At 41.5% G+C, this 22,608-nt stretch overlaps 1 protein-coding gene across 2 annotated transcripts in view; it reads left to right on the top strand.

Moving 5' to 3' along the window:
* USP12 (ubiquitin specific peptidase 12) overlaps positions 1–3,390 on the top strand; it is a 98,632-nt gene extending 95,242 nt beyond the window's left edge. For both annotated transcript variants that reach the window (XM_058547890.1, XM_058547891.1), the window contains one exon: positions 201–3,390. In XM_058547890.1, the coding sequence (XP_058403873.1) occupies positions 201–302 (102 nt within the window). In that variant the 3' untranslated portion in view covers positions 303–3,390. The remainder of the gene's footprint in view (positions 1–200) is intronic.
* The last annotated feature ends 19,218 nt before the right edge of the window (positions 3,391–22,608 follow it).

The following is a 22,608-nucleotide window of genomic DNA, read 5'->3' as shown; positions in this document are numbered from 1 at the left end:
TATGCGAGTTGCACTTGCCCCATATTCTTGCCAGTAGTTGGTATTATCGATCTTTTTTATTTACACCATTCTGGTTGTGCAGAGCTGTTTTATAAATGAGAACATGAAAGGCATGATTCTAAGAAATGTTCAAGATTTTGCTGTATTTAAGCAGTTAAAAGAGCTCATTTATGTACTAATGTTTACATTTTGCCTCACAGAAAATAGATGCACAAGCTATTGAAGAATTCTACGGGTTGACATCAGATATCTCAAAGAACTCTGAGTCTGGTTACATCCTTTTCTATCAGTCTCGAGACTGAGGGGGAACCGTGATGAAGAGATACTTTCTGCCTCATTTCTTCTCTGGTTATTTTGGAAAGGATCAAGCACTGATTTTTCAAGAAAAGAGAAATGCAGGAAGCTCAGGGGGCAGTAGCACACTTTGCACACAATAAAGCAAAGACGATGGATTAACAGACTCTTCCTATCATGGTAGTTGATTTCTTTGCTCAGGTATCATGCTGTCTGCGCAGTTCCATACAACAAGGAAGTGAAATCAGAGATACCAGCTCCTCTTGTAAAACAGCCTTCCAGTAATTGACGTGCATTTTCTCTTTGTTAATTGCACCAAAAATGATTTGAACTCCTTGGGGGTGCAGTTGAAAGAATAGGAATCTGTGCTAGGTTGTATTGGTAATTTAGGGAGATGATATTGAGCACACTGCATGAATTTGCCTGTGTTGAATATGTATGGAAAGAATGAATATTCGGTGGTCTTTTCAAGCGTAAACCAGAAATACTTTTGGGCCCAACACTTGCAATTGCCTTCCTGATGTAAAAAAACTAACAGATACTAGAACCCAGTGTCAGGAGGACAAATATGTTTTGCTTCTCTGAAGAAGCTTATAATAATATACAGTATATGTATATGTAGGGAACAATTGGTCAAAAGTGGCTTTTTGTTTCCCCAAGGGGAAAGACTGGCTTTGTAATTATAATTTTTTTCCTTATTTATTTTACTGAAAACTGGTAGAGTCTAAGTATTGTATGAAGTGCCCATGATTCTGTCAGTAAATTTGAGCATATTTTTATTAGCTTTTGTCCGTTTAACTAGTCCTTTTGTTTGTTTCTATTTTTAAGGTGAATTTTAAACTCTATTTTAAATTGTAAGATACCTTAAGAAAAATTGCAGTGAGAGGAGGTAAATATTCTTTTTCAGGAGGAACTGATATCTCTGGCTAAATATTTGTCCTTTTGTTATAGTTTATAAGTCAGTTGTTTTATTCAGCTTTAATTTCAGTAAAATAAAAAACTATCAAAAATTCCCTCTAGTTGTTGGAATGATGAAAGAAATTCTGGTCAGTGGTGGTGTACCAGTCTTTAGAATTCTCAGATACTCCAAGGTTTCAAGTTGAAGCCGTGTTTGGAAAATTCATGTCATAGCAGTCATGTTATTTTCAAATGCCGTTCTTTACCCCGGAAAGAACTAATCATCATAACCCCAGCAGCCTGTGGTGGGTGGCTAGCTAAAAACCCTTCGAATATTAAATTTTAATGAACTAGACCAGAAACATACAAAGCAAGTTTTTGTTTTTTTCCTCCACCTTTATAAATCTTACTGGAAGAATGTTCAGAAGTTAAACTTTGTGTTTGTTAAAGACTTCTTTCTGTTGGGAGTTTTGAGAAGTAATATATGTAATGTAAAATTTGTGTAAACCAGTGCATTTGACACTTTTCCATGCATCGGTAAGTTGTCTGACAGTGGCCAAATGTAACTTGCAGAAAATAATTGAATATATATTCAAAATAATAGCAATCAGGCCTTGGGTATTCTTTTATCAAAGTCTTTTCAGGCAGTAATTTTTTTTTAATTGCTGTAATTTTCTAAACTTATTTTACTAATACTGTTAAATATGAAAAACAACAAAAAAGAATGTTTTTGTCTGCTGCTATTATTAACATTTATTATCTGTATCTTTTAGCTCAGGAAATGACTTCACCTATTCATTCCATGCACAGATCTTTGACAGGGTCACTTAGGTAATTGGGCTGTTTCAACAGATGTGCTGCGAGAAAATTGCAATGTATTTTGACAAATTGCTCTTTAAGGTATAGTTTCTAAAGCCATACCCTGCTGGAATGGTTTTGTACAAGTTGCGTAGCCTGCCTGATCTACCAGCATTGCACAGGGAGTCACAACCAAGAATGTGCGAAGGTCATAGCATGGAAGTGGATACATTTTTTATTTTGAGGGCTTAAACCAAATTGTCTTGGAATTAAAGCTGTATTTCTGCAGCTTTCACTACAGAGAAGAGAACAGTGAAGGGGAGTCAGTTTTTCCTTGGGGGCCACAGCATGTCTAAGAAAGAAAGATGAAGTCATTTGCGTAAAGGTACAGCATTAAAAAACTATGTTGTGTTTGTTTTTACATTTTGCATTTAAAACATACAGTAAAAGCCAAGGTTGAATTGCATAGTAAGCAAGTTATAGCATTTGTATTGAGTTCCGTGGTAGTCACACACTGTTCACATCCACACCATATTTAATAGTATGATTTGTCAGGGGAGGGACTCTGGGGTGATGGTTCTCAATTGACCTTTACTCTTAGTGCAGCTGCATCTATGTACAATGTTTCGAAGCTTAGCAGAAACTCAGTATATTTTAAAAACATATAGGGTTAGGGTTGGAGAGAAAATGCGGATATAGTAAGAAAAGTGACCCATATAGAAGGCACCGTGAGCTTGTCTGTTGGTTGCCTGTGATTGAAATGAGGGGCGAGTTTCAGTTATAAATGGTGGCTGATTGCTCTCTAATTGTGTACATGTTTGTTGGGATGGCTGTCCCATATTGTATATTGGAATAAAAATTTCTATAAATTATCATAACTGAAAGTAAATATTCTAAATTAAGTCTCACTTCTAAGTCATATGGCTTCTGTCTTGGAAACTTTACCTTTAGAAGCTTGCTTAAGACAGGAGCCATGAGACTTTAGGAAAAGGAAAAAGAGAAAATGTATAATATATGGGTCTTGTTGCCTCTAACTATCAGTATAGGGTTTTTTCTTTCCTTGATGGCAGTAGAGAGACCTCACTTTCATAACATACTACTCTTGATACTTTGTTTAAAGATACTTTTCATTAAAGATTCTCTCATGAGGTATTTAACTGGGAGCTGGGAGGCTAAGGCGCTCAGGTCCTGGCTCTTCAGTGAATTTAACTGTGTGACCTTGGGCAAGTCACTTAACCTCTCTGTGCTTCAGTCTCCCTATCTTGTAAAATGGGAGTAATACCTACCTCACAGGGTTGTTGTGGGGATTAATTAGATATAATGTCTGTAAAGCATTTAAGGTTCTTGAAGAAGGCACTATATAAATACAAAATAATATCTATTAAAGTTGGTTTATTTGTGCTTGTGGGTTTTTCAGTGTGTTTTTTCCTTTTTGCCTAAAATGTATTTGTGAATTAGAAGTATACACTTTGGAAATTGTCTTACTGCTTTTGCTCAAAAGTTATTTTGTTATCCAAAGAGGTTTTCCCAGAACAGCATTCCCTGTGTGCCTGCATTTAATCAGCACGCATCCTGCATTTGTCTTTATGTAGTAGCATTGTCTTGCCCCAAATCCCAAGTTTAAAAGTTTACATTCAGAATCATAGAATCTTAGAGGGATTTTTAAAGACTTAAAAGTCATTATTTCTAGCACTCCTCCTCCCTTCCAGTACAGTAATTGCTCCTGTAAAACCTGTAACATGTAATTATTCAACCTGTACTTGAGTATTTGAGGCCTGTTCCATTGTTGAGTAACTTACAGTTACTTATCTTGCCAGGATCTGTCATCCACCCTTCGTCACTCTTGGGAACCCTGTCTTGGAAGCACTCTTGTTTATTCATCTCTCTGAGAGAGCGTTCTTAGAAGAAGTGCAGTCACAGATGAATTGGACTGTCAGTGGGGACCTAAGATCGAATTCTCTTTTCTAAGCATCTGTATCACACACTTCATATTGAACTTTTAGTAAAAGAAATTCTCTGTATTCAAGAGGGTTTCTCATGAACTGTTGAAAAGCCAAGACTGCTGCTCCCCTTTTCCAGGTCCCGTTGTTACCTGGTCCCTGTGTGTGCTATTTTCCACCTCTTTTCACTTGTGTGTTGTCTATGATGATCTACGACCTTGTTTATCTCCAGAGCTGCTAAAATAACAACCCATCATTTTTGAATTGATAGCGTGATAGGCCCAAAACTCAGCATTTTACTTTTTTTGTTGTTGTTAATCTTGATGACAACCTTTATGTGGGGTAGTGATATCCTCATTTTACAAAATAGGAAACTAAGGCTCTTCAGAGGGTAAGTAATTTTCCCAAAGTCATTCAGCTGAAAAGTGGTAGATCCAGGTTTCTAATAGGTATAACTTGATTGCCAAGCTCTTAACCATGGCCGTCATTATCAAAATATTTTTTTATTGTGGAAAATACACATAACATAAAATTTACCATTTTAACCACTTTTAAATGTACAATTAAATGACACTAAGTACATTCACAGTGTTGTGCAACTGTCACCACTGTCCGTTTCCAGAATTTTTCATCTTCCCAAACAGAAACTCTGTACCCATTAAACAATAACTCCCCATTTCCACGCCCTCCCCCCCAGCCTCTAGTAACTTCTACTTCATATCTTTATGAATTTGACTGCTCTAGGTACTTCATATAAAGGCAATCATATGAGGTTTGTCCTTTTGTATCTGGCTTATTTCACTTAGCATAATGTTTTCAAGATTCATCCATGTACTTGTAGCATGCATCAGAATTTCCTTCCTTGTTAAGACTGAATAATATTCTATTGTGTATATATGCCACATTTTATTTATCCGTTCATCTCTTGATGGATGTTTGGGTTGTTTCTACCTTTTGGCTATTGTGAGTACTGCTGTGAACATGGATGTACAAGTATTTGTCTGAGTTCCTGATTTTGGTTCCTCTTAGATATATACTAGGAATTGCTGGATCATATGGTTCTATGTTTAACTTTTTGAGGAACTACCATACTTTTTTCCACAAAGGCCGCACCACTTTACATTCCCACCAGCAATGCACCAGGGTTCCAGTTTCTGTATATTTTTGCCAACACTTGTTATTTTCTGTTTTGTTTTTTTTTTGTTTGGTGGCCATCCCAACTGGTGTGAGGTGATATCACATTGTGGTTTTGATTTGCATTTCCCTGATAAGTGATGTCAAGCATCATTTCATGTGCTTATTGGTCATTTGTATATCTTCTTTGGATAAATGTCTATTCAAGTCCTTCATCCATTTTTTTAAATTGAGTTGTTTGTTTTTTAAAATTGGGTGGTTTATTTGTAGGAGTTCTTTATAAGTTCTAGATATTAATCGCTTTTCAGATACACAATTTGTAAATATTTTCTCCCATTCTGTGAGTTGTCTTCTCTTATGGATAGTATCCTTTGCACAAAAGTTTTTAATTTTATTGCAATCCAATTTATCTATTTTTTCTTTTGCTGCCTATGCCTTTGGTGTCATATTCAAGAAATCATCACCAAATCCGATGTCATGAAGCTTTTCCTCTATGATTTCTTCTAAAAGTTTTATAATTTTAGCTCTTACATTTAGTTCTTTGATCCATTTTGAGTTAATTTTTGTGTATGGTGTAGGTGAGGGTCCAAGTTCATTCTTTTGTATGTGGATATCCAGTTTTTCCAGTACCACTTCTTGAAAGGACTGTTCTTTCCCCATTGAATGATCTTGCCACCGTTGTCAAAAATCACTTGGCCATATATGCAAGGGTTTATTTCTGGCCTCTATTCCACGGGTCAGTATGTCTGTCCTTATGCCAGTACTATGCTGTTTATTACTGTATCTTTGTAGTAAGTTTTGAAATCGGGAAATGTGAGGCCTCCAACTTGGCAGTTCTTTTTTAAGAGTGTTTTGGCTCTTCAGGGTCCCTTGAAATTCCATATGAATTTTACAATGGGTTTTTTATTTATACAAAAATTGCTGTTGGGATTTTGATAGGGATTGCATTGAATCTGTAGACCACTTTGGGTAGTATTGTCATCTTAACAATATTAAGTCTTCCAATCCATGAACACAGGATGTCTTCCCATTTATTTGTGTCATCTTTAATTTCTTTGAGCAATGTTTTATAGTTTTCAGTATACAAGTCTTTCACCTCCTTGGTTAAGTTTATTGCTAAGTATTTTATTCTTTTTGATGCTATTGGAAATGGAATTGTTTTCTTAAATTTCTTTTTTGGATTTTTCATTGTTAGTGTATAGAAACACAACTGATTTTTGTGTGTTGATTTTATATCCTGCAACTTTGCTGAATTTGTTTATTCTAGTAGTTTTTGGTGGAAGCTTTAGCATTTTCTACATATAAGATCATGTCATTTGTAAACAGATAATTTTACTTCATCTTTTCCAAATTTGGTTGCCTTTTCTTTCTTTTTCTTGCCTCATTGCTCTGGCCAGAACTACCAGTACATTGAATAAAAGTGGTGAAATCAGGCATCCTTTCCTTGTTCCTGATCTTAGAGGAAAAGCTTTCAATCTTTACCATTGAGTATGATAGCTGTGGGGTTTTCATGTATGGCCTTTATCATGTCGAGGAAGTTTCCATCTGTTTCTAGTTGGAGTGTTTTTATCAGGAAAGGGTATAGAATTTTCTCAGATGCTTTTTCTGTATCATTGAGATGTGGTCTGTTGGTCTTTTTGCTTCATTTTTTTAAAGTGATGTATTACAGTCATTGATTTTCATATGTTGAACCATCTTTGCATTCTGGGGATAAATCCCATTTGGTCATGGTGTATAATCCTTTTAATATGATGCTGAATTTGGTTTGTTAGTATTTTGTTGACAGTTTTTGCTTGCATATTTATAAGGGATACTGGTCTGTGGTTTTCTTGTAGTGTCTTTGTCTGGCTTTGGTAGCAGGGTAATGTTGGCCTTATAGAATGAGTTAGGAAGTGTTCCCTCCTCTTCAACTTTTTGGAAGAGTTTGAGAATATCAAAAGATTGTTACAAATAACCAATACTTATATGCTCACTGTAGATCACTATTAAGAAGGTTGAAGGCATAGTCTTTGCCCTTGAGGAATTTACTATCTAAGAGGGAGTCAAAGGAAACAGATTGCTATGAAAATCAGCTGTATACTTAAACATACACAAGTATAGAGAATAGGTGGAAAAATGTGGAGTAGAAAGGTATGATTGACATCACGAAGATGCAGTCAGCTTCTCTTTGTTAGGCCCAAAGAGAGAATCTGGAAATCAAAAACAGTCAAAGAGACTAGGAATACTAAGTATAATAGGAATTTAAGAATATTAACTCATGATACTGGTTGGTAATAGAATTTTTTTTTTTTATGAGGAAGATTGGCCCTGAGCTAACATCCGTTGCTGATCTTCCTCTGTTTTATATGTGGGATGCCACCATAGCATGGCCCGACGAGCAGTGTGCAGGTCCGCACCTGGGATCCGAACCCACGAGCCCCTGGGCCACTGAAGGGGGATGTGCGAACCCAACCACTACGCCACCAGGTCAGCCCTGGTAATAGAATTTTTAAGCCAGCTTCAAATACTTATTTTTTGCCCCTTGTTTTCCTAAGGAAAGGCTCCAGATTACTCTCAGAAATTCCACTCAAGTGGCCACTATGGACCCCTGACTCCTGAGGAAACAAGCTTACATTAGTCTGTATCATATGCCACTTACTATAATTCACCTTAATAATTGCTTCCTTTCTTAAATTTCCTCACCTACTATAAATGATTTGCCCTGTAAACTCTGATGTAAGACTTAATTAAAACTTCATACCTCAAAATTGTTATCAAGCAAGCAAAACTTGCTTTTAAGATAAAAAAAATAGTCCCATTATACTGATTTGATGAGTCATTCCCAAATGTGGATGATTAGCAGAATCACTGAAGGAATTTTACAAATGTTCAGATTCCTGAGATCCACCCCCAGAGATTTTGATTCCCTGGAGATGAGAAATCTAGTTTTCAAAAGCTCCCGGGTGATTCTAATCATCCAGGTTTGGGACTCCCTGGGTTGAACTCATCTGAAGTTCTAGATCGTGTTTCTATTAAGGTCACTACCAATCTGGAGTTGACGTGATGGGAGCGTTGTCAAAACAAATTATTTAAGTAATGGTCACGGAAAACTTAAGAGGGGATGGAACACTTGTCCTTATATGAGGTATTTGAAGGATTGCCATCTAGAGGATGTTTTGCTTCTAGGGTTGAATTGGAACAGAGATGTGGAAAGGGCAAAGAGGCCATATTAAGTACAAGAAAGAGCTTTCTGGTTGTTCAGCAGAAGGAGAAGGCGACAGGCTAAGAAATAAAGATGTGGTATATATATATATATATATATACAATGGAATACTACTCAGCCATAAAGACAAAATCATGCCATTTGCGACAACATCGATGGACCTTAAGGGTATTATGCTAAGCGAAATAAGCCAGACAGAAAGACAAACACTGTATGATTTCACTCATGTGGAAGATAAACACGTGGATAAAGAACAGATTACTGGTTACCAGAGGGGGAGGGGGAGGGGTAAAGGGGCATATATGTATGGTGACAGATAAAAACTAGGAAAAGGGAAAAAAAGTTTTAAGCTGATGCCATTTGACTGTTTGTAGGTGGGGTTCTTAGACGGCTGGAAGGTTGTGCGTAGATAACCTTAGGCTTCTTCCTAGTTGAGGCAGTGAGGACTGAGGGTAAACACCAGCCGGATTTTGTATTCTAGGGCTCACAGTTCTACATCACACTGGCTTTTGTCTTTTAAAATAGTTGAACGTAGAGTGCTATCATTTACAATAGGAAGAATTGAGATTGCCACTGGTCATTAGGATGGGAAGCGTCCCATCACCATTCCATGACTTGAAAAGAGGGAGGGGGGTTGGAAAATACACACCAGTCTCCAGATTTCAAAGGTGGCAGAAGTTGAGTTTGTATTGCCTCGGTTTGAGCAGGCAGGATGGCCTTGGGTGAATCTACCCTGCATAAATAAAGCACTTGCCATTATCTCTCAAAATACTTTCCTTTGAACAACATACAGGTTCTTTGGATTTAGGAACCTCTGAATCATGGTCAACTTAATAGGAGACGTGTTAAAAGGTGACTGAGGGATGACCTACTCACCTCGCATGATTGTGCAATACTCACCTAACGAATCCTGGAAAGTGCACGTTGGGTCCTTTATGAATAAGACTACAGAAGAATAAAATGGAATTTTGATTTTCTTACACTCGGCCAGTTCATCACAAAGTCTTTCGCCATTCACCGCAAGGCCCAGAAACAAGACAGTAATATACTGTCTATGCACATTTTGGGATGATAAATGCAATGGTTGTTTTGTTTTTAACTTGCTTACTGAAACTTGCTTGCTGGTAGCTTTTCCCTTCAAGTAGAAACTATTTTGTAAATGGTGTTTATTTTATGCTGCAAAAATGAATATTTTGTTGGCTGGACTTTTACCGGCTAGTTTTTTATAACCTGCCAGAGTTTTGTACTTATTTTAAGGAAGAAAAAATGATGATAGAATGAGGAGGAAGGTAGACTTACAAAATTGCACGTCAATAAATGAGATTATTAGATGTAATAATGAAATCTTCAGAAGATATAACTTCAAGTAAGCATCTTACCTGTATCCCCAGTATTACATATATTTATCATTCTGAAAGTCGTATCAATTGTTGCGCTGTGTTCAACAGATGTATTTTTTAAATTCCTATTGTGAGCACAAAGTATGGGCAATGTAGTGTCTGGATTTCTATACGTCATATTTACTCTACATTTTAGTATATATTAAGCTGTTGATTAGAACTGATTTGAAATTACATGAATTTACATTACTGAGTATAAAGTTACAAACTGAGGTAAGGTTTATGATCCTGTGCCAAAGCAGGCAGCGGTGGGGCGGTTTGTATTTTTAGAAGGTAATCCTGGGCTGTGGTGTGGAGGGGGCCAGAGTGTGTGTGATGAGGCCTCAGCGTAACAGGACATGGCAGTGGGCTGGCCAGCAGGGGATGAGGGAGAGAGGCATGGCAAGGAGGATTCCTAGATTTCTCTGGCTTGTACAACCAGGGAGCTAGAGGAGCCTTTTGCTGAGAACACAGGGAGAGGACCAGGCTTGGAGGTTAGATCCTAGTGTTCCACGGTGTGAATGTCCCACAGTCTGTGCACAGGCATTTGCTTTTGACAAACTGACATTGCCTGGCAGGTTGGGGAGGTCCAGTCGTGATGGCATGTGCATCATTGGGATTCATGGGCTCAGGATATGCCTGTCAGCCTCTCTGCCACGTGCCGCAGTGCAAAGCTTTGACATTGGAACTTGAGATTAGGTAAATAGTTGAAAGGACTGTTGTGCTTCTGAGATAATGACTGTTTTGGTGAACTCAGAGACTGTGTTACAAAGTCTGCAGTGATTTTGAGGCATTTAACTGAGGACAGATTGATAAAATTAGCAGCCTCATGTTGAAGAATGTTGGCTGTCTTGTGAAAGTTTTTACTGGAAGTTAATTGTATCTGTATCATTTGCTCTGGCATGAAACAACTTCCTTTCCTCTGTGGAAAGATGGTAAATTTTAAGGACCCTGGAGAGGCTTTAGGACAAGAAAAAAAAATGCAGTTCATAGACAACTTGAAAATTTTTGGAGAGAAGTTTTGTGAAGTGAATTTACTGCTGGATAGATTAAAGCCAGTCTACTGAAATCTGATGGACCTGCCCCAGAACCTGGATGCTACTCTCTGTTAGATGCAGGAGTTGCAGTCACACAGGAGGTAGGGTGACTCCAGTGCAGTCTTCCAGCCCCACCTGGTGTGCAATGGCTCATTGGTATCAAATTTGCTACCAGCCTCTCCAAGGGAATTGTCAGAGATAGCTTTGGCAATGTGTCAGGTTTCTCTGACACAGGTCTCTTGGCATCTTTCCCGGCACCAAGCTAGATCTGGACTGATGATCAATTGGTGACCATAGTGTTGATTGCCTTCTCCTTCGTATGTCGAGCTGATCATACACACTTTAAGTAGACAATGAGCCAGCCCTTCACAGCCCTGCCACCTTGAGCAAGTTGCATAGCCTCCCTAAGTCCACATTCCTCATTTATAAAATGGCAAAAGTAATACTATCTGGTAGGAATGTTGTAAAACTGAATTGAGATACATGTAATATACTCCTAGTACATTTCCTGGCAACAGTTCCTCAAATGGTGTTGTCTAGAAATTTAGGCTGAAACCCAACACTAATTTCTTAGATATTTTTGAATAGATGTTATTAAGTACCTGTTGAATAGCATGATTTGTTGTTAGTGCCGTCGAGTTGATTCCGACTCCTCGAGACCCTGCCCGGTCTTTATGCGTCATCCTCTCACCTTCTCGTGCTATGTCAGACAATACTCTGCTGCTGTTGATAGGGTTTTCATGGCCAGTTTTTGGGAAGTGGGTGGCCAGGTCCTTCTTCCTAGTCTGTCTTAGTCTGGAAGCTCCACTAAAACCTGTCCACCATGGGTGACCCTTTTGGTATTTGAAATTCTGGTGTCATAGCTTTCAGCATCACAGCAACATGCAGTCACCACAGTATGACAACCAACAGACAGTGGTGTGGTTCCTTGACCTGGAAAACAACCCAAGTCTTAACCACTAGACCACCAGAACCGTGAGTAGCATCATAGCATAGTGAAAAACATCGTATCAGTTAATGCAAGGGATATAAAGTTAACTAGGACGCAATTTCTGTTCTCATGGAGCTTACAATGTAGAAGAGTTCATTTGTTTTAAAAACAAGACAAAATACAAGTAAAATGTTCTTTGGGTGCAGAAGAAGGAGTTAGTAGAGGTAGCATAATGTGGTTAAGAGCACAGGTGCTGGAGGCAGACCACTTTCCCATCCCAGCCCCACCACTCCGTGGGTTAGCTTGAGTAAACCCCTGTGCTTCAGGTCCTCATCTAAAAAATGGAGATCATTGTGGATATCTACTTACCTCATAGTGTTGTGAGGATTATGTTGAAAGTGCTTGATAAATTTTAGCAATTACATATTTATTCAATTCATATTTATTGAGTGCATACTGTGTGCCAGTTTCCAAGAACACAAAGTTGAATAAGACTTGGTATGTGCAGTTCAGTGAAGTGAAACAGACAAATCAATAGTTAATTGCAATGATACAGAGGGTTGAGAGGCATAATGGGACCATAAAGAAGATAACCTGGGAACACAGAGGAAGGCATCTAAATCATTGCAGGGCAGGGAAGGCCTCCCAGGGGAAATGCCACTTGAGCTGAGCTTTCAAGGAGAAGTAAGGTTGTTTAGATCAAAGAGAGGGTAGAGGGGGAGGCATTCTAGGTATAAAGAAGACTGTGAGAAGGCACAGTGGCACAGAAAAGATTACATATTTGGGAATTATAGCTGGTATGGCTAGAGCAAAGAATGGAGTTGGCAATAAGAGGCAAGAAAGGTGGGGTTCTGATTCCATGAGGCCTAATTTATCAAGCTAAGGAATTTGGATTTTCCTAAAATGGACATAGGGAATTTTTAAAGAATTTTAAGTAGATGACTAATTTCTCAGAATGACGTTTTGGGAAGATCATTTTAGTAACAGTGTAGAAGTAGATTCCTCCTGACTAGAAGAAGACCAACAGAAAGAGAAGATTGCAGTAATCCAGTTGAGAAGGCATGAGAGCATGAACAAGGTGATGGCATTGGGAATGGAGGTGGGGGATTGGGACACAAGATACTGAGGTAGAATCTCTAGGACGTGATTGAAGAATTATCTGTGGAAGTCAGCAGGAAGAAGGATTCTGCTCTGCTCCCAAATGTTGGTGTTCTTCAGCGTTCTCTTCTAGGCCATTAGCTCCCTTCTCTTCACACTCTTCTGGGGCAACCTCATCGACTCCCATGGCTTCAATCATCTGATGCCAAATCTTTACCTCTAGCCCAGATGCCCTGAGTTCTAGGCCCATATATCCAGTTGTGTCTCCTTGGCAGTTCCCCACAGTTGTTACACAGATACCTCCAACTCAACTTGCTCAGTCCCCCTCCTGCTCCAACACTGACCCGTCCTTCCTGCAGTGTTCCCTGACTCAGTCATGGCACCATCTTTCACCCATGTGCACAAGTCAGAAGCTGAAAATCATCTTCCATTCCTTTATCTTCATCCTGAACATACATTCAGACACCAAGTCCTAGCAGAACTACCTTCTATGACTCTCCTCAACCTATCTACTTTCTGATATCTCTAGTCCATGGCCCTGGTCCGGGCCACCATCACCTTGTGCCTCCTAATCAGCCTTTTGGCCTCTAGTCTTGGCCTGTGTAAGTTCATTCTCCAGAGTGAAACTTGAGGGCTCTTTTTAGAGTGCACTCATTTATTGAATAGTTGCTGAAAGAGCTCATCTGCTTAAACACTTCAACGGTTCCATGTTCCTCAGGGTAAAATCCAACTTCTTTGACAACGTCCCTGATAATTTGGCTCCTGACCACCCTTTTGGCTCATTCTTATCACTGCCACCCCGTCCCTACACACACACGCACACACACACACACTCTCTCTCTCTCTCTCTCTTTCTCTCTCTCTCTCTCCCCAAAATCTAGGCTTCTGCCATGCTGATTTACTTTTAGTCCCTGGAATATAATGTGCATGTTCTCTCTCTCCTCCAAGCATTTGAAGCATTTGCACTTGTTTCTCTGCCTGTAAGACTCCCTCCTCACCCTCTAATTTCTTTACCTTGGAAACTCTGTCATCCTTCAGGTTTCAGCTTATGTCACCACCTCAAGGAAGTCTTTCTTGATCTTCCAAAATCAGGGTTTGATTCCCCCCCTAAGCATTTCCACAGTCTCCAGCATTTGCTCCATTACAGCACTTCCACACTATAAGGTAGCTGCTTGTGTACCTGTCTACTGGCTTACAGCCCCCCACACCACCACTGGCAAACCACCCGCCCCACCTCCCTAGATTTTAAATTGTGAGCACAAGGCTGTGAGGGATGTGTCCATCTTGTCCACAGGTGCCTAGTGAATAGTGAATAGGTGCCTAGTGAATAGTGAATGAATAAATGAATGAATGGATGAATGGACTTCCTAATTTCTGGCTGGTTGAGTAGTTAGATGGTTAATGGCACCTACACTTCGAGAGCATGGGAGGAATTAATTTGGGGGAGTGATAATGTTTGATTTTGAACTTATTGAGCTTGAGGTGCCTGCGATATGACAAAATGGAGATGCCCAGTAGGCAGTTCAATGTCTGGAGCAAGAACTCGGGAGAGGGTTGAGCTAGAGATGGACTTGGGAGTCGTTAGTCACTATTTGAAACCATTAATTTAGATGAGATCACCCAGGAAGCAGATATAGATTAAGGTGTAGAGTGGAACCCCGATGATGTCCTGGAGAAGACTGGAGGGGTGAGAGAAGGAAACTCAAGAAGCACACAGGAAAGGCAGCAGAGAGAAAACCGGAGGAGGATGTTAGCACAGAAACCAGGAAGAGAGAGTAGTCAACTGTGTCAAATGCTGGAGAATGAAGTAAGATGAGGATAAAAACATGCTCCTTGGATTTGACAATAAGGAGGTCACCGTTGACCTTGGGGTGGGGTGGCAGAGTGGAAGCCAGGTGCAGAGATGTGGGTGAATGGGCAAGAGGAAGTAGAGAGGGCTAGGGTCAACTGCTCTTTCAAGAAGTTGGCCTGGGAAGGGGAGGAGAAAGCAAGTGAAGTGAAATAAGTGAAAGGCAAGGGGTTACCCCCGCTTTGCACATTCAGTGTTTGGAGGATCTGATTAAAATTTTTATTTGTGATCACTGTCATTGCTTTTTCTTCCCTGGTTATGGCAGCAATATTTTCTCATTAGAATTTAGAACACAAAACATGATATAACGAAGAAAAAACTCACCCATAATTCACACAACCAAGAGACAGCCAGTCTTGCCATATTGGTATATTTACCTTATATATATGTGTGTGTGTGTGTGTGTGTCCATCCATATTTTGGCCACCTGGATGTCCCCCTGTCCTTCAGCCTGATGAGAGCATCAGGACCCGTGGTATGTAAGTAGAAATAGCTCAAACCTCTCCCACCTTGCTGGGAACCTGGCACCACCGCCAGCACCTCCTTCCTCCTCCACACGCTATCCCCAGGGATAGTTGGTGGAGGTGGAGGTGGAGAGGGGGTTCTCTTGTCACCTCTTGTTCAGATTTCCTGTTTGCTGATTTTTTATCCCTTCTGTGTTGTTTCTTACCTGCATTCCCTCTGTCTGTCCTGAGTGTGTCAGCCATGCTGAGCTACCTTCTCATCACCTGTAGGAAGCCTTCCCAACTCCCAGAGCTCCATGCCTGGGAGTCCCTGGCTTCCTTGGGCATACCTCTAGCATTTACTTCCTGCATTGTAATTGCCTACTTACTTCCCTGTCCTTCCCCCTTAAACTGTAGGATCCTTTAGGGCAACGAATACGTCCTGCCCACTGCTTTTTTCCTGACACATGGTGGGTTGCTCAAGGAAAATATGTTAAATAAATACACCAACATATCCCTCTGTCATTACAGTTCATCTTAATGGGTATTTAATTTTCCATACACTGGATGCTTGTTTAGTGGGCTTGGTTGTTTTAAATGTTTCAAATTCTAAGTTAGCATGGTGTTTCATAGGCCATCTAGATAGCATCTTGAAATTATGAACTGTGGGAGCTTAAATCAGTTTTCCACGTAATATAGCTGCCTAACAAACTACCCTGAAATTGAATGGTGTACCATAACCATTTTGTTATGCTCATAAATTGTCTGAGTCAGGACACAGCAGGCACAGCCTGTCTCTGCTTCCTGATATCGGGGCCCCAGGCTGGGAGTGACTGGCAGCTAGTGTTTGGGTTTGAAGATTGAAGCAGGACCTCAGCTGAGCTGTCACCTAGAACATCTACACTTTGCCTGTCCATACAGTTTCTCCACATGGGCTAGCTTGGGCTTCCTTACAGAATGGCAGCTGGACTCTAAGAAGCACCCCAGGAGAGCAAGGCAGAAGTTCATGACATTTTTATGATCTCCCCTCAGAAGTCACATAGCATCACTTCTGACATACTAGGTTGGTTGAGGCAGCGCCAAAGCTCTGCCCAGATTCAAGGGAAGTGGACACATACTCCCTCACGTGGTGGGAGGGATGTCAGGGTCACACTGCAAGAAGGGCAGGTGGGTTGGGGATACTGTGTGGCCATCTTTGGAAAATACAATATGCCACAGTCAACATCACACTTCCTTTCTGTTGGACCTTGTTGAAGACAGCTGTCATCTACAGAGCATATCAGGATATTTATTTTAAAAAAGTATTTTGGTTATGCCTCTCACTAAAAGTTCAAGGCGAAAACAGAAGGCACAGAGGAAAAAGGTAAATACCAAGGAAGGAATTCTGGCCCTCGGAGATGCCAATAGTCAAAGGCATTGGAAGCAAGTTTAGGTGTTTGCCTTGGTCACAGAATGTAAGGAAGTTTCACAGTCACTCGTCATTAGTCTTTCCAGTGGATAATTCTCTCTGGGTCTGATGCTGCTATGAGCACAGAAATTAGAAGCAGGGAGAGGGCATGCTGCCTTGCATATAGTAAGCAACACACACACACACACAGACACACACGTTTTGCAATCTGTGTAGATGGAACACTGACCGATAGAGCCCCTTTGCCCTTTGGCAGTCCTCCACGAACTGAATGTGGGTCCCGCAGGCTATGAATGCATCCAAAAGTCAATAAATAAACTGGTTTGGAAGCAATATCTGTCATCTTTTGGTGTCAAAGTATTAAATGTAATCAGCCAACATATTATTTGCTGAAGTTACAAATCAGTGCCTTTTCAAGGAGATATAAATATAGTCCTCCAGTAAGTAAAATTTCTTTAACTCAAAATATACAAGAGATAAACCAAGCACAGGTGGGTAGATATTTAAAAATAAAACAGAAGACTGGAAACAGGTTTGTTAGTGAGGGTTCCATTATGGTTAAAAGTAGAAAAAATATGTCAATCTCCTTGAAAAAAAGGTGTCATTCAGGACATATTTAAACTGAAGGGGGTCACTCATTCCTTGATTCATTCAAGAAATATTTATAGGGCACTTAATTTGTGCACAGCATGATTCCAGGCAATAAAGAAGTGAATGAGGGGGGCCGGCCCGGTGGCATAGCGGTTAAGTGCACACCCTCCGCTGTTCGGATCCTGGATCCCGGGCGCGCACTGATGCACTGCTTGTCAGGCCATGCTGTGGCGGCGTCCCACATAAAGTGGAGGAAGATAGGCACAGGTGTTAGCCCAGGGCCAGTCTTCCTCAGCAAAAAGAGGAGGATTGGCATGGATGTTAGCTCAAGACTGATCTTCCTCACACACACACACAAAAAAAAGTGAATGAGACTGACTGCCTTCATGGAACGTACATTCTAATGGGGGCAAACAAGACAGAATGATTAGCTACTGTGATGTGCAGGAAGGGAGTGAACAGGGCGATGTGCTAGAAGGACTGAAGTGGGGGAGGCCTGCTGTGGATTGGGTGGACACAGAAGGCCTCTCTGAGGAGGCGACATCTGAGCAGAACTTGGACGATGAGAAATCGTCAGCAAAGAGTTAGGTGGGGAGCATTCTGGGCACAGGAGTAGACGACAAATGCACGAGCCCTGAAATGTGAATGAGTTTGTGATGCGGAGTGAGGTCGGGTGGCTGATTCATTGGGAATCCTAAACGTGAGGGGCTTTACTGCTGTGTCTTAAACATAGCAAGTTTTTTGTTGAGTGCAAAAGTATGAATATTCATTAGGTGGGAATTTAAAAAATGACAAAAATTATTACATCTGTTTTCTGTGCACATCATAGAATATTTTATGTAAGGAGTGAAGAAGGAAATCAAACAGCCCATTGTTCCAATGTCATTCATTGAATAAAACCTCTTCTCCCCATTGATTAGATGAAGTGCCATCTCTATCGTGTCCTGAAATCCCATATGAACTTGTGGCTATTTGGGGCCCTCTCTTTGGTGTCATTGATCTGCCTGTCTAGTCCTGTTCTCAGGACCTACTGTCTTAATCACTGTGGTTCTCCATGTCTTAGCTGCACCTTATTGAAAAATAATACTGACAACCATATAGGAACATTTCATATTTTTCTTGTATGACTATTGTAATACATTTCAGAAAGGAGGATACAGGCATTGATTTTTTTTCATAGAACACTATTAGCATCCCATGGAACACACATTTCCTAGATTTTAGTTTGAGAAATACTAAACTTGTACCTTCTTGCTTCAGAAAGGACTAGAAGGCCTGGAGTTAACCCTGGAGGAACTCTGATTCACATAGCATTTCCTGAGCACCTACCATGTGCCAGGTATTATGCCGAATGCTTTCAGGTATATCATCTCATTTAATCTTTACCTCCACCCCTTGGAATAGGTGTTATGACCTCTGTTTTACTGGGAAGGGTCAGAGAGGAGGTTAAGGGACTATGTTATAATGAGTGTCTAATATGTACCAAGCAATGTGCTAAGTGCTGGGGGTGGAAAGATGCTTCTACCCATATTCTATCCTCCAGTCAAATCAGACTGCTTGATGTACCCTCAAATAATAAAAATAACAGCTAACATTTATGGAGCACTTCTGTGTGCGGGAATCAGGCTTAGCACGTAACGTGCATGATCTCATTCTACCCTCACATCACAGGACGGTTCCCTCCTGTGGGCACTCTAACTCCAGCTTGTTCATAAGTGGTGTGGAGGAAAGGGTAGGAACCTTGAAGTTAAACAGAATTGCTTCTTATTTTACAGGGAGGAAATGGAGATGTGGAGTGACTTCCTGACGAAGTCACACTGCTAACAAAGTGGCAAAGCTGGGATTTGGACCCAGGAGAACCTGGGCCTGGAGTACACGCCTGCACAGTAGACCGCCCTCCGAGTCCCTGGCTTTTCTGCTCTCAGGCCTTTGAGCATGCAGTTTCCTGTGCCCTCATTTCTCACTCCTCCTTCAAGGCCCAAACGCCAGCCGCTTCACCAAGCCGCACCGATTCTTCAGCTGGATGTAATTACTGCTTTCTTTCATCGCCCCTGACCTGCCAAGCTTGGCAGTTGTGCACCTGGGCTAGCCTGGCCACCAGATTTCAACCTCCCTGAGGGCTGGGCCATGTCCAGCACATCCCTGGCAGCGCAGGACCCAGTGCCCTGCAGACAGATGGATATTGATTGAATGTATTGAGCTGACTCTTGAGGGGCCAAGCCCGAGAGCTTATACAGGGGAACAGTTGGGCAAAGGTTGGAGCCCACCATTCTGGACAGACAAAAAGTCCTCTCTTGGGATACTCTTAGTAAGTGGTACAGAGAAGAGAGCATGAGGCTCGAAGGCAGACAGAACTGGTTCGAAAATTGGATCCACCACTTATTAGCCATGTGCTCTCTGGAGCTCAATTTCCTCACTTGGGAATTGTTGTGAGATTTATATAATGCAATAATTCAATAAATGTTTAAAAAGTCCCTACCAACGTCCTGGGGACATGCCACCTCCATCCCCACCTCTCTCATTTACTCAACAAATACTTATGAACCTCCATGAAACTTGAGGCACCGTGCTAAACATCATATTTATCAGCTGTTTCTATGGGAGAGTATTTCAGGGTTCAGGCTGGGAGTGCCCCGAGGGGAGCAAAATGGAGAGATCATCACAAACTTATAAAGCTGAGTAAAACGTCAGAATGGGGCATCAATCTGTGTTGTTATGAGGATTCTTCCTGCACCTACACTGTGGATACCGTCCTCCAGCACTGTGGTCATCGTTGACCTGACTGCTGAAGCCTCATTCTCTGGTTTATAAAAGCAATGTGTGACTTCAGCAGAGTTCCACGTGAGGCAGGGTTTGGATAACTCAGCCAAGCTCTTGGGTCTCCCAGCACTTGTTACGGACCCAAGAGCTGGTGTAGCCTGTCCTCTGATGACTCAGGAACAGGGCTATCCACCTAGGGGTGTGGTGAGAGAGGGGAGGCCTCTCCCCACAAGTGCTTTTAAGGTGATGCCATGGGTTCTTTATATCTCAGGAGTTCCTTCTGCAATTACAGGACCCTCCCTTTCGATATTTTATGTACCTGATGCCATTGTTCACGCATGGGTCTTGTCAGATTCAGGCACTGCGGTGTCTCCAAAATCAGGGTCGGAGTGAGTTTAATGGGGGAAGTTATTGTTTTCTCAAGGATTAAAATAAACAGAGAGGATGGGTTATTACGTAATCAATAACCTTGGCCCCTTGATTAAAAACACAAATGTAATTTAGCTCAAAATTATCCTCTAGTTTGCTGTTCTACGAAACAGATTACGATAATAAATGAGTTGGGCCTCTTCAACACAGGCAGTTATCTTCGCATCAATGGCCTCTGGAGAAAGCGTCTTCCCAGCCTGGATTTTCTATGGACGGAATTTTGGAAAAACGCACTACTGATGCGAACATTCGAATAACAGTTCCTAGGATCATTAAAGCCTACGAGACAACATGGCATACCGGGGAAACCTTGGACTTGGGAATCAGATAAACCCGGACTGAGATTCTGGCTTCTTTACTTAATCAGCTGTGTGGGGTTTGGTCAAGTTACCTAACCTTTTGAGTCTCTTTTCTTAGCGAAAACATAAAATAAAACATTTAAAAATGAGGATAATGATATCTACCTTACAGGGTTGTTTTTAGGTTTCAGACACTGTATATAACATGGTGCTTGGCCCCTATTAGGCCCTCAGTAGATGTTAACTAGGAACATTACAAGTGCTTAGCAGAATCCAGATCAGAGGACCTTTCAAATTGGTTCCAGGATCCACGGGCTCTGTCTTCATCTTAGAAAGAGACATACACTAAGCCAGTGGTTTTCAGCTCCGGCAGTTCATGAGAATCTCCTGGAAGCTTTTAAGAAAAGCCACTGTCCCAGCCTCGCCTCCAAGGATTCTACTTTTAACTGATCTTGGCTGAGGCTGGGTGTCCATATCCTTTTAAACAGCAAGGCACCGGGGCTAGGAACCACTGCTCTGTGTCCTCACCAGCTAGACTGGCTGACCAGACGTTGGGAAGCCTTGCAGAGGTGTTCACTCTGGGATCTGGCCTTCAGCCTCACAGGTTCAGAGACTGTCTTGTCAGAACTCTTGAGGTGATTGGTCTTGAGAGATGGACACGTGATGAGAGTGAAATGGAGAGGCCTGAACGTCATCTTATTAATTTATAATGAAAAACATACCTGCCAAACAGACCATGTATGTGCACTGGCCTGTACGGCATATTATCCCTTTAAGTAAACTCCAAAGGAAGCCAAATGATGAGAAATGACTCAGAGCAGAGGAAGTGGTTACATGGTTTAAATGTTGCCTGGCATCTGGTTTGAAAGTCTGTGAAGGGTATGTGCCCTTCAGGCAGGCTGGAAGCGCCTATCTTCCTCCCCAGCCGCTTCTCACTCATGAACGGGGTCTACGTGGCATGTCCAGGGTTTGCCACCAGGACGACCCTTTCTGTGTGCTTCCAGGTCTCTCTTGCATGTCACCATTATCAGGTCATTCAGAAATGGACCCCATAATGTGAGTCAAAACAGTAGAACCAGCTCACGTCTGCATCTAACAAAATGACTTGCCAATGCACCAGAAAAGGGGAGGGTCTGCTCCATAGCTATGGTTTGATGAAAGCAAGTGTCATCAACATACGTGTGAGTGCCCAAAAGGAAAGGATCTTGGCCTTGACCTTTATCCTTCTCATTCCAAAGAAGGAGTTGAAGCTGCCTTGAAAGCTGTAGCTAAAATGCCTGCAGGATCATGAACATTTAACTTTGCTTTCAGAGCTCGTTACCGATCCCACAGTTGCCTAGGCTATCTGAACCAAGGTGCACGCGGTGGACCAGGGTGCAGCAGAGAGAAGGTGCTGGGCTTCTGAAGCCCGTACATCTGAGGAGCAGGGAGGATGATAACACCTCGTGACCAATGTGTGCGTGAGAGTTACCCCACAGGGCCAGGATCCCAGCCGTGGGCCGTTAGGAAGGGGGTCTCACTGAGTGAAGGATGGGGAGTGCTGTTGGACAAGATCCACAGCTGAGGCCCAAGTTCTCCATCAGCACGTCAGTGACACATGAACAGAAGAACAGGGTGACTGAGCATCTGGGTTGGATAAAATGTTACCAAGTGGGGAAAGCGAGAGTTAAAAGTTAGGCTCACTCTGGGGTCAGAAGTCTGTCTTTAAAAATATCTGACGGGATTAATTTATTCAGGATTTAAAGGACCACAAAGGAATTGAGAATGACTGTTCAGTCATTCTGACTAGTGAATGAGAACTAAGTTCAGTTTACTAGCCAATGATACAGGATAATTTTATTTACCAAAACCCAACATTCATTATGGCTCTCATACTAACTTCAGTTCCTTCTCACGTGGGACTCTTGGCCAGGAGGACAGAAGGAAATTTCTTGCCTAGGCTGTTTGGATCCTCGTAGCAGTTAGCTGACCTAATTTTGCTTTTCCTATTCTCCTCTGTGGGGTCCATATCAGTTTCCATCAGAATGGCCATGTGCTTGTGTCAGGGATTTTTATACTACAGAAGAAGTTCTATTTTCTGACCTCCTCTAAGCTGGCTGGCTGGAGCAAACTGGCTGGC

This window comes from Diceros bicornis, chromosome 9 (genome assembly GCF_020826845.1).
Source record: "Diceros bicornis minor isolate mBicDic1 chromosome 9, mDicBic1.mat.cur, whole genome shotgun sequence".
In the NCBI taxonomy this organism is placed as follows: Eukaryota; Metazoa; Chordata; class Mammalia; order Perissodactyla; family Rhinocerotidae; genus Diceros; species Diceros bicornis.
This window is presented reverse-complemented; position numbering and strand designations above follow the sequence as displayed.